Source organism: Theropithecus gelada, chromosome 11 (genome assembly GCF_003255815.1).
Source record: "Theropithecus gelada isolate Dixy chromosome 11, Tgel_1.0, whole genome shotgun sequence".
In the NCBI taxonomy this organism is placed as follows: Eukaryota; Metazoa; Chordata; class Mammalia; order Primates; family Cercopithecidae; genus Theropithecus; species Theropithecus gelada.
Window position 1 is genome coordinate 106,684,600 of NC_037679.1, and position 13,560 is coordinate 106,698,159.

General features: G+C 47.2%; 1 protein-coding gene across 4 annotated transcripts; it reads left to right on the plus strand.

The window, feature by feature from the left end:
* Positions 1-5,265: 5,265 nt before the first annotated feature.
* On the plus strand, positions 5,266-10,513 carry CDKN1B (cyclin dependent kinase inhibitor 1B). Of its 4 annotated transcripts, none has more exons than XM_025401461.1 (3): positions 5,266-6,481; positions 6,996-7,125; positions 9,212-10,513. In XM_025401461.1, exons 1-2 carry the CDS (start codon positions 5,983-5,985, stop codon positions 7,115-7,117), a joined length of 621 nt encoding a protein of 206 aa, XP_025257246.1. In that variant the 5' UTR covers positions 5,266-5,982; the 3' UTR covers positions 7,118-7,125; positions 9,212-10,513. The 4 variants fall into 4 exon arrangements, with proteins under 4 accessions (XP_025257246.1, XP_025257247.1, XP_025257248.1 ...); XM_025401462.1 differs by having other exon boundaries at positions 5,266-6,457; XM_025401463.1 differs by lacking the exon at positions 6,996-7,125 and having other exon boundaries at positions 5,266-6,457; positions 9,241-10,513.
* Positions 10,514-13,560: the final 3,047 nt, after the last annotated feature.

Here is a 13,560-nt window from a genome sequence, read left to right on the forward strand (position 1 = left end):
ATCATTCTCCAAAATTACCTCCCTGTGTCAGTCTCTCCAGGCTCATCACAGCCATCCTTTACTCTGCCGTCAGACACTACTTCCAAACACAAAGATCTGCTTGTCCAAGACAGCCTGGGCCTCTTAACAGGCACCTCCCGACTCACAGTCAAGGCTGGAAGCACCATATAAAAAGCATCTGCAGCTACACCTTTGCAGCTCAGGAGATTATGGCAGACTGCCTCCTGCCTTCTCTGCCAAGCCGTGTCCTCCTGGGCTCAGGGTTCTCCGTCTCACACTTGAACTCTGCCCATCTCCCCACATCCCTCTGGATGAACACCACAGTGGGACTGTCTGCCCAGTTTTTCATTTAGCCCTGTCCCTAGACACTGTCTTTCATATCACCCACAGCCCCATCTTCAGCAGGTCACCCCATCTCACAAATCCAAACTCCAGAGCTCCAACCCAGGCCCAGGGCCCAGGCTTGCTTTTGTTCAGGAGGCAAGTTTGGACACTGATCATTCTCTTCACTAAAAGCTCCATGAGTTTGCAGTACTTACTGAGCAACAGATTTTTTAGCATGCCATCCATGGCCAACCACTGTCTGATCCCATCCCCACTTATCACCCCATCCTTATAATCATCTTGACATTTTCCTATTCTTCAACATCTGACTCATATATCACTTCTTCCACGAGGCCTTCCTCTTTCTCCTTGCTTTGTACTTCATAGCATCATGTTTTTCTATGTATTGCTTTCTACCTCTAGTTTATTTGAGACAATGTCTTGCTCTATCACCCAGGCTGGAGTGCAATGGCATGATCATAGCTCACTGCAGCCTCAAGGCTCAGGGCTCAAGTGATCCTCCCATCTCTGCTTTCTGAGTTGCTGGGGCTACAGGTGCAGGCCACCATGCCTGGTTCCTACCTCTGGTTTTTGTGCACATGGTATATATTCCCCACGGGCTAGGACTGTGACAAACATTTCTTCACTTCCCACATTGCTGAGAATAATGCCTTGGACAGTACCTTACACATGGTATTGATCACTGTTTAAAATCTACTAATGCCCCAATGGCTTTCCATATCACCAGGTCAATAATAAAAGCCCTACCTATGCCTACCTAGTCCTATCTGATCTGATGCCCTTTTTTTTTTTTTTTTTTTTTTTTTAAAGACAGAGTCTCGCTCTGTCTCTCCCAGACTGGAGTGCAATGGCACGATCCTGGCTCACTATAACCTCCGCCTCCCAGGTTCAAGCAATTCTCCTGCCTCAGCCTCCCAACTAGCTGGGATTACAGGCATGTGCCATCATGCCCAGCTAATTTTTGTATTATTAGAAGAGACAGGGTTTTGCCATGTTGGCCAGGCTGGTCTTGAACTCCTGACCTCAAGTGATCCACCCGCCTTGGCCTCCCAAAGTGCTGGGATGATAGGCGTGAGCCACTGCGCCCGGCCCTGATGCTCCTGTTACCACTCCTGACTTGCTCCGCCCTATCCACTGTGGGCCTCTCTGCTGTTGCTTGAACACATTAGGCAAGATCCCACCTCAGAGACACTTCGTTTGCCCTTCCCTTTACTGGGATGCTCTTTCCCCAGTATGGCTGCTCTCTCATGTCTTCAGGGCTTCTCTCAAAGGCCGTCCTTTTTAAAAAAAAATTAATTTTTTTAATTAATTAATTAATTAATTTTTTAATTAATTAATTAATTTTTGTGAGATGGAGTCTCACTCTGTCGTCCAGACTGGTGTGCAGTGGCAAGATCTTGGCTCACTGCAACCTCTGCCTCCTGGGTTCATGTCATTATCCTGCCTCAGCTTCCTGAGTAGCTGGGATTACAGGCCTGCACTACCATGCCCAGCTAATTTTTCTATTTGTAGTAGAGATGAGTTTCACCATGTTGGCCAGACTGGTCTTGAACTCCTGACATCAAGTGATCTGCCTGCCTCTGCCTCCCCAAGTGCTGGGATTACAGATGTGAACCACCGCGCCTGGCTTGAAAGGCCACTTTCTCCATGAGGCCTTCCCTGACCACTTATTCACATGGTGATCCTCGAAACACTCCCTTTCCCTCCCCGCTGCTTATTGTTTCTCCATAGCATTTTTCACCTCCTTACACAGTATATATTTCTTTCATGTGCTGTGTTCATTTTCTGTCTCCCCTCCTCCTTTTGGAATGTCAGCATCATTCTAGTTTAAATCTGTTTGTTTACTTCTGTGCTCCCAGAACCTAAGGATAATGTCTGGCATAGGGGAGGCACTCAACAAATATTTGTTGAAAGAAAGAAGGAATAAGCAAATTAATAGAAGGTGCTCCGTAAATATTTGTGAAATTGAATTAAAAGTGTCAGAAAGAGATGGCTGTGAAATTCCCAAAGTCTAAAAGTATGTGAGCTTAGAAGAATGGTGGAGTTGAGTGCTGCCTCATTATAAACATCCTCGAGGAAGGACTGAAACTGTGTGCTTGCAGTGGGAGGGGCAGCTGGGCAAGGAACCGTGAACCTTCGCGAAACATTTGGGGCTCCAGTGAGAGCGCTGCATCTGGGAGCTGGCGATGCCGGCGGCTTGTTCATCCACCCAATCCGAACACTTGTCTATGACACAGGTGTTTTAAGTTATTTTGGTCTTTGCCTCTCTCCTCAGCTTGTGAAGGTTACAGAAATCTGGGATGGCTTATGGGATGCTTCTCAGCCCTAAGTAGGAAAACAGCAGTGAAAATGGCAACCAAAACATCACGCAGGACTGGGGGTCTTGGGGAAACAGCTCACTTTAGAGCAGTGCAGTGTAGAGCTTTCTGTCTTCTACCAGGGTCCACCTTTAACACTTCATCTGAAAATTTTCCCCCTGGCTTACTCGCTTGCAGCTGCCCACTTTGCAGGAGGATGGCGCTCTGATCTCTACGCTCCCTGTTCCTTCCGGGACTCCATAGTATTTTTTTTCACGCTTTGTCACTACTACTGCAGACGCCTGCCTTCTCATTATTTGCTGTACAGATCTCCGGTGCCTTGACTGTAAACAAAACACTTTAGATCATTGTGAGGTGGATGTAAGCACAGCCTTTCTGCTGGCAGCCAGACTTCTTAAGGTGGCGTGACTGTGACTTGCTTACTTTTCGAGATTAACAACAACAAAAAAGCGACAAAATAGTTCTCTTACATATTAGTTGAAAGATTCTGCATGTAAAGGGGATCGAAGTGTTAATTTTCTACTTCCATATAAGACATGAATTCCACGAGTAAAATCAAACTTCTGTGGCAAGGTGAAATACTCTAGAATGTCTCCATTTACATATGTGTGGTAGTTTGGGTGTTTATGCATGTGGATAGATGCACATATATAGAGTTCCTGTGTTGTCTAGCAATTGTTTTAAAATTTGGACAATTATCTAATTTCGGGAGTAAGGTATAAATTATGGTAGGGAGCCCTACCCCAATTTTCCTGTCCCTTCTCCCCTAGTCTTCAGTCCAATAAATTGACAGTCTTAAACGTAGCAAAAATAAAGAGGATGAGACCTCTTGCTTGATCCTAGGTGAATTCTTTTCTGTCAGTTAGGTAGGAAGTCCTGACTTGAAAACTAGTTCTGGGCACTGCCTCCTTTACTCTCCCTGGATATCACCCCTGTCCTTCTAGAGCCTATATTTTAGTTGAACTAGTGGATGGTGATACCAAAGGCTCATGACAGCTGCATTTAAATATCAGTGACCACAGGCCACATCAAGGAAACATCTGCAGGCAACCCAGGGCCTGGGAAGGAGCTATTTTGAGTCACTTGTAAGACAGCAGGACCTGCAGACTATAGCACAATCAAACCCAGATAAAACCCTGAACCAGTGAGAACCATCAGGAAGGAAAGGAACAGAAAATGAACCAACTTGAGTGTTACGAGACCTGCATCTAGTCCTGACTCTGGTACCAACCGAATGTATGTCCCTGGACAGGAAACCTCTCTGAGTCTCAATGTCCTCCGTGGTAAAAAGGAGAGGGTTAAACCACAGGGTCCCGAAGGTCCCTTCCAGCTGTCACATTCTGGAGTGTATGAGATGAGGTAGGCACACAAAGTGGACAAACAAGATGTGGCTAAGAAAACAAGCAACACATGAAGTTCATCTGTAGCATAGGTGCACAAGAAAACTTTGCTGCTGTTTAAGGTTAGAAAGGAAGGTTGGTTTCCAGTAAAATGCATTAACTTTGGCTCAAACCAAGATGATGGGTACTGGGCATGGGCGTGGGGAGGCAGTTGAACATCCACTGAGCTCTGTCTTAGGGCAGCCCTGCTCATCGTCCTACTTTACCTTCCACCACGGTGCTCAAGCCCACACTGAGAGAGAAATTTCCAGTTGCAAAAGGGAGAAGAGAAACGCTGGAATACTAGCATCGGACGTTAGGACATAGATGTGGTGGTTTTAAAAATCATTTCATCATCTGGAGTTTGACCCCGAGGGGAGTCTTTTCACCCTTCAGCCCTCTGAAAGCATTCACTAGCATCTGAATATTGTTCTGAGTTTGTTGGAGCAGTGAAATCTGGTGAGAGAGAAGGGTGGAGGAAGGAAGGAGCTGTTGTATTTGGCGGCTGGAGTCAGGTAGAGGAAACTGCTACAATCCCGGGAAAGAACAGAAAAGTAGAAAGAGACGAGTTCCCACACGCAGCCAATGTCCATGGCTTTAACTGTGCTTGGGAAACAAGATCCTGGGCCAGGGGTGTACCCTCGTTTTTCAAAACTAAATGTGTCTGAGACAGCTACAAAGTGTATTAAGGGACTTGAGAGACTACTTGAGTTTTTTTTAAATCTTGAGTTCCTTTCTTATTTTCATTGAGGGAGAGCTTGAGTTCATGATAAGTGCCGCGTCTACTCCTGGCTAATTTCTGAAAGAAAGACGTTCGCCTTGGCTTCTTTCCTAGGCCCCCAGCCTCCCCAGGGATGGCAGAAACTTCTGGGTTAAGGCTGAGCGAACCATTGCCCACCGCCTCCACCCAACCCCAGCTAAGGCACGCCGGCAGGGGGGCGCCCAGCCCCCCAGCAAACGCTCCGCGGCCTCCCCCGCAGACTGCGAGGTGGGGGCCATCGGGGAGGGCCGAGCTGGGGGCAGCTCGCCACCCCGGCTCCAAGCGAGCTGCCGGCGATCTTCGCGGTCCTCTGGTCCAGGCCCCGGCTTCCCCCGCGAGGAGCGGGAGGGAGGTCGGGGCTTAGGCGCCTTTGCGCACCCGCCAGTGCAGCGCCGGGCCCCGAACCCCAGGCCCCGCCCCAGGTTCCCGGCCGTTTGGCTAGTTTGTTTGTCTTAATTTTAATTTCTCCGAGGCCAGCCAGAGCAGGTTTGTTGGCAGCACTACCCCTCCAGCAGTCACGCGACCAGCCAATCTCCCGGCGGCGCTCGGGGAGGCGGCGCGCTCGGGAACGCGGGGAGGCGGCGGAACCGAGCCGGGGCCACCTTAAGGCCGCGCTCGCCAGCCTCGGCTGGGCGGCTCCCGGCGCCGCAACCAATGGATCTCCTCCTCTGTTTAAATAGACTCGCCGTGTCAATCATTTTCTTCTTCGTCAGCCTCCCTTCCACCGCCATATTGGGCCACTAAAAAAAGGGGGCTCGTCTTTTCGGGGTGTTTTTCTCCCCCTCCCCTGTCCCCGCTTGCTCACGGTTCCGCGACTCCGACGCCGGCAAGGTTTGGAGAGCGGCTGGGTTTGCGGGACCTGCGGGCTTGTACCCGCCCGGACTCGGACGGGCTTTGCCACCCTCTCCGCTTGCCTGGACCCCTCCCCTCCCCGCCCTCCCGCTCGCTAGTCCATTTGATCAGCGGAGATTCTCGGCGGCCGTGCCGGGGCTTCCCCGCAGCCCCTGCGCGCTCCTAGAGTTCGGGCCGTGGCTTGTCCGGGTCTGTGTCTTTTGGCTCCGAGGCCAGTCGCTGGGCTTCCGAGAGGGGTTCGGGCTGCGTAGGGGCGTTTTGTTTTGTTCGGTTTTGTTTTGTTTTTTTGAGAGTGCGAGAGAGGCGGTCGTGCAGACCCGGGAGAAAGATGTCAAACGTGCGAGTGTCTAACGGGAGCCCTAGCCTAGAGCGGATGGACGCCAGGCAGGCGGAGCACCCCAAGCCCTCGGCCTGCAGGAACCTCTTCGGCCCGGTGGACCACGAAGAGTTAACCCGGGACTTGGAGAAGCACTGCAGAGACATGGAAGAGGCGAGCCAGCGCAAGTGGAATTTCGATTTTCAGAATCACAGACCCCTAGAGGGCAAGTACGAGTGGCAAGAGGTGGAGAAGGGCAGCTTGCCTGAGTTCTACTATAGACCCCCGCGGGCCCCCAAAGGCGCCTGCAAGGTGCCGGCGCAGGAGAGCCAGGATGTCAGCGGGAGCCGCCCGGCGGCGCCTTTAATTGGGGCTCCGGCTAACCCTGAGGACACGCATTTGGTAGACCCAAAGACTGATCCGTCGGACAGCCAGACGGGGTTAGCGGAGCAGTGCGCAGGAATAAGGAAGCGACCTGCAACCGACGGTAATGACCCCTTCCCAACCGACGGTAATGACCCCTTCCCAACCACAGAATGTCTGTGTCTGGGGCCCCGCTTTGCCTGCTGGAGGGTGCTAACCTTAGCTGGCTTTTCGGCGTATTCTGATTTAGCTTTGGGAGACCGAACTTTATTGGTCTTAGGTGTTCAGTGCTACCTGGCCCACTGCTTGTCTGTTTGTGACTTTTAAGTCAGAAACTGGAAATGGTAAGATCCGATAATTTCCCTAACTTAAGACATCGCCGTGCCTCCCACTAGCAACCCCTAGGTATGTGACAAAGTTGGGATGTTTATCAACGGTCCGCCTCCTGGCTAGGGAGAGAGCTCTGGGGCGGAGAATGCACTTTCTTCTTTTTGAAAACAACCTCATTTTGTGCCCTTAAAGGCTACTGAGGATGACGGATCCTGGATTGTGGGTGGAGGGAGTGGGTTTTTCATCCCCCGACTATTGGGCCAACTTCTGCCAGCCATTGTTTTTTCTAATAAAGATTGTGTGTTCTTTTTAAAAATTTCCCCTGCTCTTAGATTCTTCCACTCAAAACAAAAGAGCCAACAGAACAGAAGAAAATGTTTCAGACGGTTCCCCAAATGCCGGTTCTGTGGAGCAGACGCCCAAGAAGCCTGGCCTCAGAAGACGTCAAACGTAAACAGCTAGGTGGGTTGATCACTAAAGGAGCACGTACTGAAACCCGGGGCCATCAGACCTCACGATACCTGATCTTGCTGGTTGCTGGCAGATTACAATCTTTTGGGGTTTTGTTTTGTTTATACTTCATGAGGTCAAAAAAGTAGCAATGGGAAGGCTGGGGATACTGTAATTCTTCTATGCCCAGAGATACTTTCTCTTGAAACAGTAGACCAGAGCAACTACTTGTAACCAAGGCCCCATCGGGTAAGAAGGTCATTTCCCTGTGAGTCCCACTAAAACATGTTGGGAACAATAGGTTCTTCGCCCATCCGAACAAGAACTGGGGTACTCCCTCAGTCCCACTTCATGAGAATTCATTTCCCAGAGGTTCAGCTTGAGTCAGTAACAGATTTTGAGCCATACATGGAAAAATGTCAAGTACATGATTAAGTTTCAATTTTAAGGGGGAATGTTTGGTAGAAATTGCTCACCTTTGGTTATGCAAGGGATTAGAGATGTCCATGGGTGGTATGTTGTGTTCTTTGACATTTTCATAAACTGTCACTTTCCTTGTTTGCTCCTAAGTTTGGAGAGAGAAGGAATCAGTATTTGCAAAAACCAAAATGGAAAGATAAAAAACATTACTAAAGTTTCTACAGAATTTCTGGTAACACTGAAGTTGCAAAGCAGAAGTTAAATTAACTCTCGTCAGTAAGCAATCCAGGAACACGTCAGCCAGTGTATGCTAATTGTGCCGTAACAGGGTGATTTGGATATTTGTAGGGGAAATGGGTAGTAAATATCAAGACTGGCGACCGCAGGTCAGCCCAGCACAAAGGAAGTGGAGATTTTTCCATGCACAAGAATCTGATCACTGTAAATAGCTAATTTGAATAATTCAGCCCCCAAATGTACATGGATTGGCTATTCATAATGATCGAACTACATATATTAATAGTTTGTTAGCTTCTTATAGACCAAGACTGACCTCTTTATTTTCTAAAGCACACACGTAGCTTAGCATATGAGGCGATCTTAATATTGATGTTAACTTTTTAAATCCTCATTTATAAAAAATTTTAAAACAACAGGGATTACGGTGGGATTCAGGTGTGTTGTGTCTTTAAATTGTATATGTGACTTTACATATCTTATATTTTTCAGAGCTTATACAAAACGGCACTATAGAACCTCTATTTTATAGCACCATGTGAAGTGGGAAAATCAGGTGAAAATTTCCCTGAAGCAACCTTAACACACACAGCCCTTGTTGGTTTGTGACTTGTGGCCCAGCTTATCAGATGAGCCACGAGAATCAGACCTGGATTTTGATCTGGCCCCCGTTTGGACATGCAGAGAGGCATTTATAGCATTTAGTAATATTGCTAGTTCAAAGAATACTAGAAATATTAGTAAGAACCTATTCAAAAGTATTCATGAGTATTTTCTGCATATGAATAAGAAATTAGAATATTTTGAAAATGATGTTAATAAAATTTTCTTCTGGAAGGCCCTTATGATTTTTATTTCCAATCATTTTTCAAATTTAGAAAATTTAATCTGTCACAGGAGTAGAGAAAAAAAATTCTAAATTTTTAAAAAATTTAGAAAATTTTTACTCTTAAGTATTACAGTTTCCTAATTTTCCTATTTATTTCCCACTTGTCTTTGACCTAGATTCTTTAGACTAGGGTTTCTCAACCTCTGCACTACTGACATTTTGGGCCGAATAATTCTTTGTTGTAGGAGGCTGTCCTGTGTGTTGTAGATTGTTTGGCATTATCCCTGGCCTTTCCCACTAGATGCCAGCAGCATCCTCCTCCTACAGTGTGACAACCTAAAATGTCTCCAGACATTGCCAAATGTTCCCTGGGGGGCGGGGGCAACATTGCCTACTGTTAAGAACCACTGCTCTAGACAAAAGAACACAGCACAAAAGAGAGGAAAAAAATCCAGTTAAGAGAATGTTAGGTGGAGATGACTGTAGTCATCAAACTTTTTTCCTCATCAAGTATTTCCAAGCTAACATAGTGACAAAATAATTCCTCTACTCTATTGGTAACGTTACTCTAGTGCTTTTCCTTTAATTTTTCCGTTTTGTTTTCTTTTGCAGAATTAAGAATATGTTTCCTTGTTTATCAGATACATCTTGATGAAGCAAGGAAGATATACATGAAAATTTTAAAAATACATATCGTTGACTTCATGGAATGGACATCCTGTATAAGCACTGAAAAGCAACAATAACACTAAAATTTTAGGCACTCTTAAATGATCTGCCTCTAAAAGCGTTGGATGTAGCATTATGCAATTAGGTTTTTCCTTATTTGCTTCATTGTACTACCTGTGTATATAGTTTTACCTTTTATGTAGCACATAAACTTTGGGGAAGGGAGGGCAGGGTGGGGCTGAGTAACTGACATGGAGGGGGATATGAAGAGCTTGCTTTGATTTGCAGCAAGTAGATAAATATTTGACTTTCATGAAGAGAAGCAATTTTGGGAAAGGTTTTGAATTGTTTTCTTTAAAGATGTAATGTCCCTTTCAGTGACGGCTGATACTTCATTTAAAAAATCACAAAAATTTGAACACTGGCTAAAGACAATTGCTATTGTTTGTTCTCATTTGGGAGATCTGGTGATCTCCCAAGTTATCTAAAGGTTGTTAAATAGCTGCATATGGCTTTTTAAAAAAAGCAACAAACACCTATCCTCAGTGCCCTCCCCAATCTCTCTTAAAGTTGGAATTTACCAGTTAATCAGCAGAATGGTAATCACTCCAGGTAGTTTGGGGCAAAAATCCGAAGTGCTTGGGAGTTTTCAATGTTAAGAATTGACCATCTGCTTTTATTAAATTTGTTGACAAAATTTCTTCATTTTCTTTTCACTTTGGGCTGTGTAAACATAGTCAAAATAATTCTAAATCCATCGATATTTTTAAAGATCTGTAAGTAACTTCACAGTAAAAAATGAAATATTTTTAATTTAAAGCTTCTTTGTCCATTTATCCAAAGGAAAGTGTTATTTTTAAAGGAAGGTTCATGTAGAGAAAAGCACACTTGTAGGATAAGTGAAATGGATACTACATCTTTAAACAGTATTTCATTGCCTGTGTATGGAAAACCTTTTGAAGTGTACCTGTGTACATAACTCTGTAAAAACACTGAAAAATTATACTAACTTATTTATGTTAAAAGATTTTTTTTAATCTAGACAATATACAAGCCAAAGTGGCATGTTTTGTGCATTTGTAAATGCTGTATTGGGTAGAATAGGTTTTTCCCCTCTTTTGTTAAATAATATGGCTATGCTTAAAAGATTGCATACTGAGCCAAGTATAATTTTTTGTAATGTGTGAAAAAGATGCCAATTATTGTTATACATTAAGCAGTCAATAAAGAAAACTTCCATAGCTATTCATTGAGTCAAATTGTAATGTGCTTTACCAAACGAGGTATTTGACTTGGCATTCTAGTCATGTTTAAACAAATGTAAATGTGAAATGGCAAGTATCTAGGTAATTCAGGCCCACAACTCAGATGGTGTTTTATGTAGTCTGAATGTAGTTAGCAGTTAGTATTTTCCACCTAGCTCTGTGTGGGTGGACAAAACTTTAGAAGGTGAAAATGGAAAAGCTACATTTTCATATGAATAAGGTTGTCAAAGTCTGCATTAGTAAAAATATTTATGTCTTCTAGGATATGAATGTGTCAGAACCAAAAAATCCTTACATAAGTGTAGACTGACACACATGCAGGATTGAAAATGAAAGTAACATGGTGACTTCTCTAAATTCTGTATTTACACATGAGAAGTGTGAGGAATTAAAGCAGTTGTTTAGACCATCTAATGTATAAATCTTGTTTAAAATATTCAAACATATGGGCCCTCAAGAAATTGGTGTGCACTCTAGGTAGCTATTTTTGAAATTTAACTGGTCATATAAAAATTATTTTAATTTCCAAATACCCTTGTTATAATCTACACAACCAAAAACTGGCTAATGTAAGTAACCAAATCTGAGAGTTTTGAGTCTCCATAGCCATACAGCAGATATATATTTTTTACCTAAGGAAAAAAGTGTAAGACGACATTTTAAAGTCAGATAACTAAAATGATTCCTGTAATTCCACATTCTCAAAAGAAAATGTGTTTAAGGTGTAATAGTAAATTATTCTAGGACTTATTCTAGTAAGTGGGTAAATCGTAAAAATCTAAATTTGGGTTAAATTGTTTCGCTCAAATATCTACATTTCCATTATCGTACCCCAAAAGGAGCTCTCAAAGAATAGTTTGAACAGCTTTTGACCCGAAGATTTTTTTTTTTTTTTTTTTTTTGAGCAGGTTGGACTCTTCGGCTCCCTGGAAGGGAAAAATAGGTCCTTTAGTGGCTGGGCTACATCTTTCAAGTAGGTATTATTTTAATGAAAGACTAGAGGTGTTTTGTCATTTTGTTTGAAACTCGCATCCAAGAGTGTTTTTCGAAAACAGACTGAGGGAGCAAGAAAAACAATTCGAAATAGGGAGGAAGGAGTGGAGGGTCAGAAAATAATGAAATTAAAGTTCCTCTGAGTAAAAGAAGATAATTCAGAAAGTGTCTCTAACAGAGGAAAAAATACCGCCTGGATTGCTGCAGGCACCCCAGTCTCCTTTCCTAAAGAGGTCTCTTTAAAGATAATTTTGAGCGATTGCGTTTTAGTTGTGCGGGCCAGGGAGAAGTGGATGCTCGCCGCGCCAGGCACGTCCACAGGAACGCAGCCCCGAGTCACCGTGTCCTTCGTCCTTTACCCGCCTGTGTCAAGCAAGCCTCCAAAAGTGACCCGCAGTTCAGCTCGTCCTTCTCCGCGAACGTCCCTTTGCGGGGATGCGGCCGCCGGCGCCCGCCACCCCTGGCCCCGCTACCAAGCCACTGCGCCGTCGTCTCCCCAAACTGCCCCGCAGTTCCGCGCCCGCCCGCCGCGGCAGTTGCGGGGTCAGGCTGGCTGGTGCCTTGGGACGAAAAGGCCATCAGGTCTTGCTCCCCCATCTGTAACGTGCAGCCCCCGCACTGTCCCCGTCGTCGCGCGCAGTTCCCGCGCCCGGGCGGCCGCGCCTCCGCCGCGCAGCCGGGCTGGGCGGTTTCTCAGAAGCTTTCCTCCCTCATCCTCTCCTCTGCGCTGAGAAAGCAGCGAAAGCCCCCACTCCTCTCCGCAGACGGACTCTCCACCTGAGTTACTGGCTGCCTCCGCGGCTGTGGGGATATTGGAGCTAAGGAGAGAGCCTTCCCGAGTTCGCGGACCCTCCGGCGCTGCAGCCCGCTCCCACCCCTACACTGGGCTCCAATGATCCGCAGCCCCGCGCATTTCGAAAGCCCGCCCGGCTCGCCGGCGCCCGGGGAGGGTCACAGAGGCGCGCGGCCCGGGCCCAACGCCACGGCCGCCCGCGTGGGTCCCCTCCGCCCTCACCCCAGCTCGGCAACGTCCCCCCATCGCATCCCCGGCCGCCTGGCGCGGGGGCCTGGGACAGGGAAGAACTGGGAAATGTGGGTTTGGGGGCGTGTTTGGGGGACTCCGGGAGCGTGGGCTTCACAAGCGGGGAGCGGGGCGAGAGGCCTCTCAGGCCGGGGTGCTCCGGCCTCAGGGAGCGACTTTCCCGGAGGCCGGGGGACTCTGCCTTCGCCATTTCATTATCATCACAGCGCCCACACTTGCTCTTCTCTGAAGCTCTTTGTACCGAAAAAGTAATTCTAAATCTCCTCTAGGATCTTCTGTCTGGTGTTCAGAGTATGAATTTCTTTTTAAAACTTGCTGTGTCTTTCACCTGGGCCACATCCTACGTCCACCCACCCCCTCTCCGCCAAAAGGGAGGTAAAAAATCCTGCGGGCCCAGCTGGGGGTGAGGAAGGGGCCCACAGTCCCGTTGGAAAACCTCAGCAGCCACCTCTGGGATCGGGGCTGGCCTGGGGGCTGGGGTGGGGTGGGGTCCGCCGCAGGCCGACCCCGCAGAACCGAAAGTGCAGAGTTGACACGTAAGCCCCAGCCCCTCTGCGGCCGCTCGCGCGCCCGGCCTGTCACGCGTGGGGACACACAGAGCGGCAGGCATCGGAGCAAGCAGTACAAAAAGAAATCAAGGCGTTGGGCGCGAAACCTCGACGCGCCTCTAAAGGAACGTTGAGAAAAGGCAGGGAGCAGGGCGCGCGGCCGGGGTATTGCATCATTGCGGCTCCCCCTACAGAAAACGGGCTCCGAACCACGGCGACCATCATGGCGCTCGCGCCGGGCTGCGCTCCCCGCGCGCCTTCCCTGCGCTCCAGCCGCGGCTCGGGAGCCTCGGACGCGCATTTCGCAAACATTCTCGCCCTCTCCCGAGCGCCTGCCCCCACCCCCTCCTTCTTTCTGTGTGTGTGTGTGTGTGTGTGCGTACGTGTGTGCCTGTGTGCGCGCGCGTATTTGTGTGTAGGGAGAACTTGCAGATGATTTTTTTC

Coding starts and splice junctions, on each gene's coding strand:
- CDKN1B (XM_025401460.1), top strand. CDS start 5,983: ATGTCAAACGTGCGAGTGTCTAACGGGAGCCCTAGCCTAGAGCGGATG.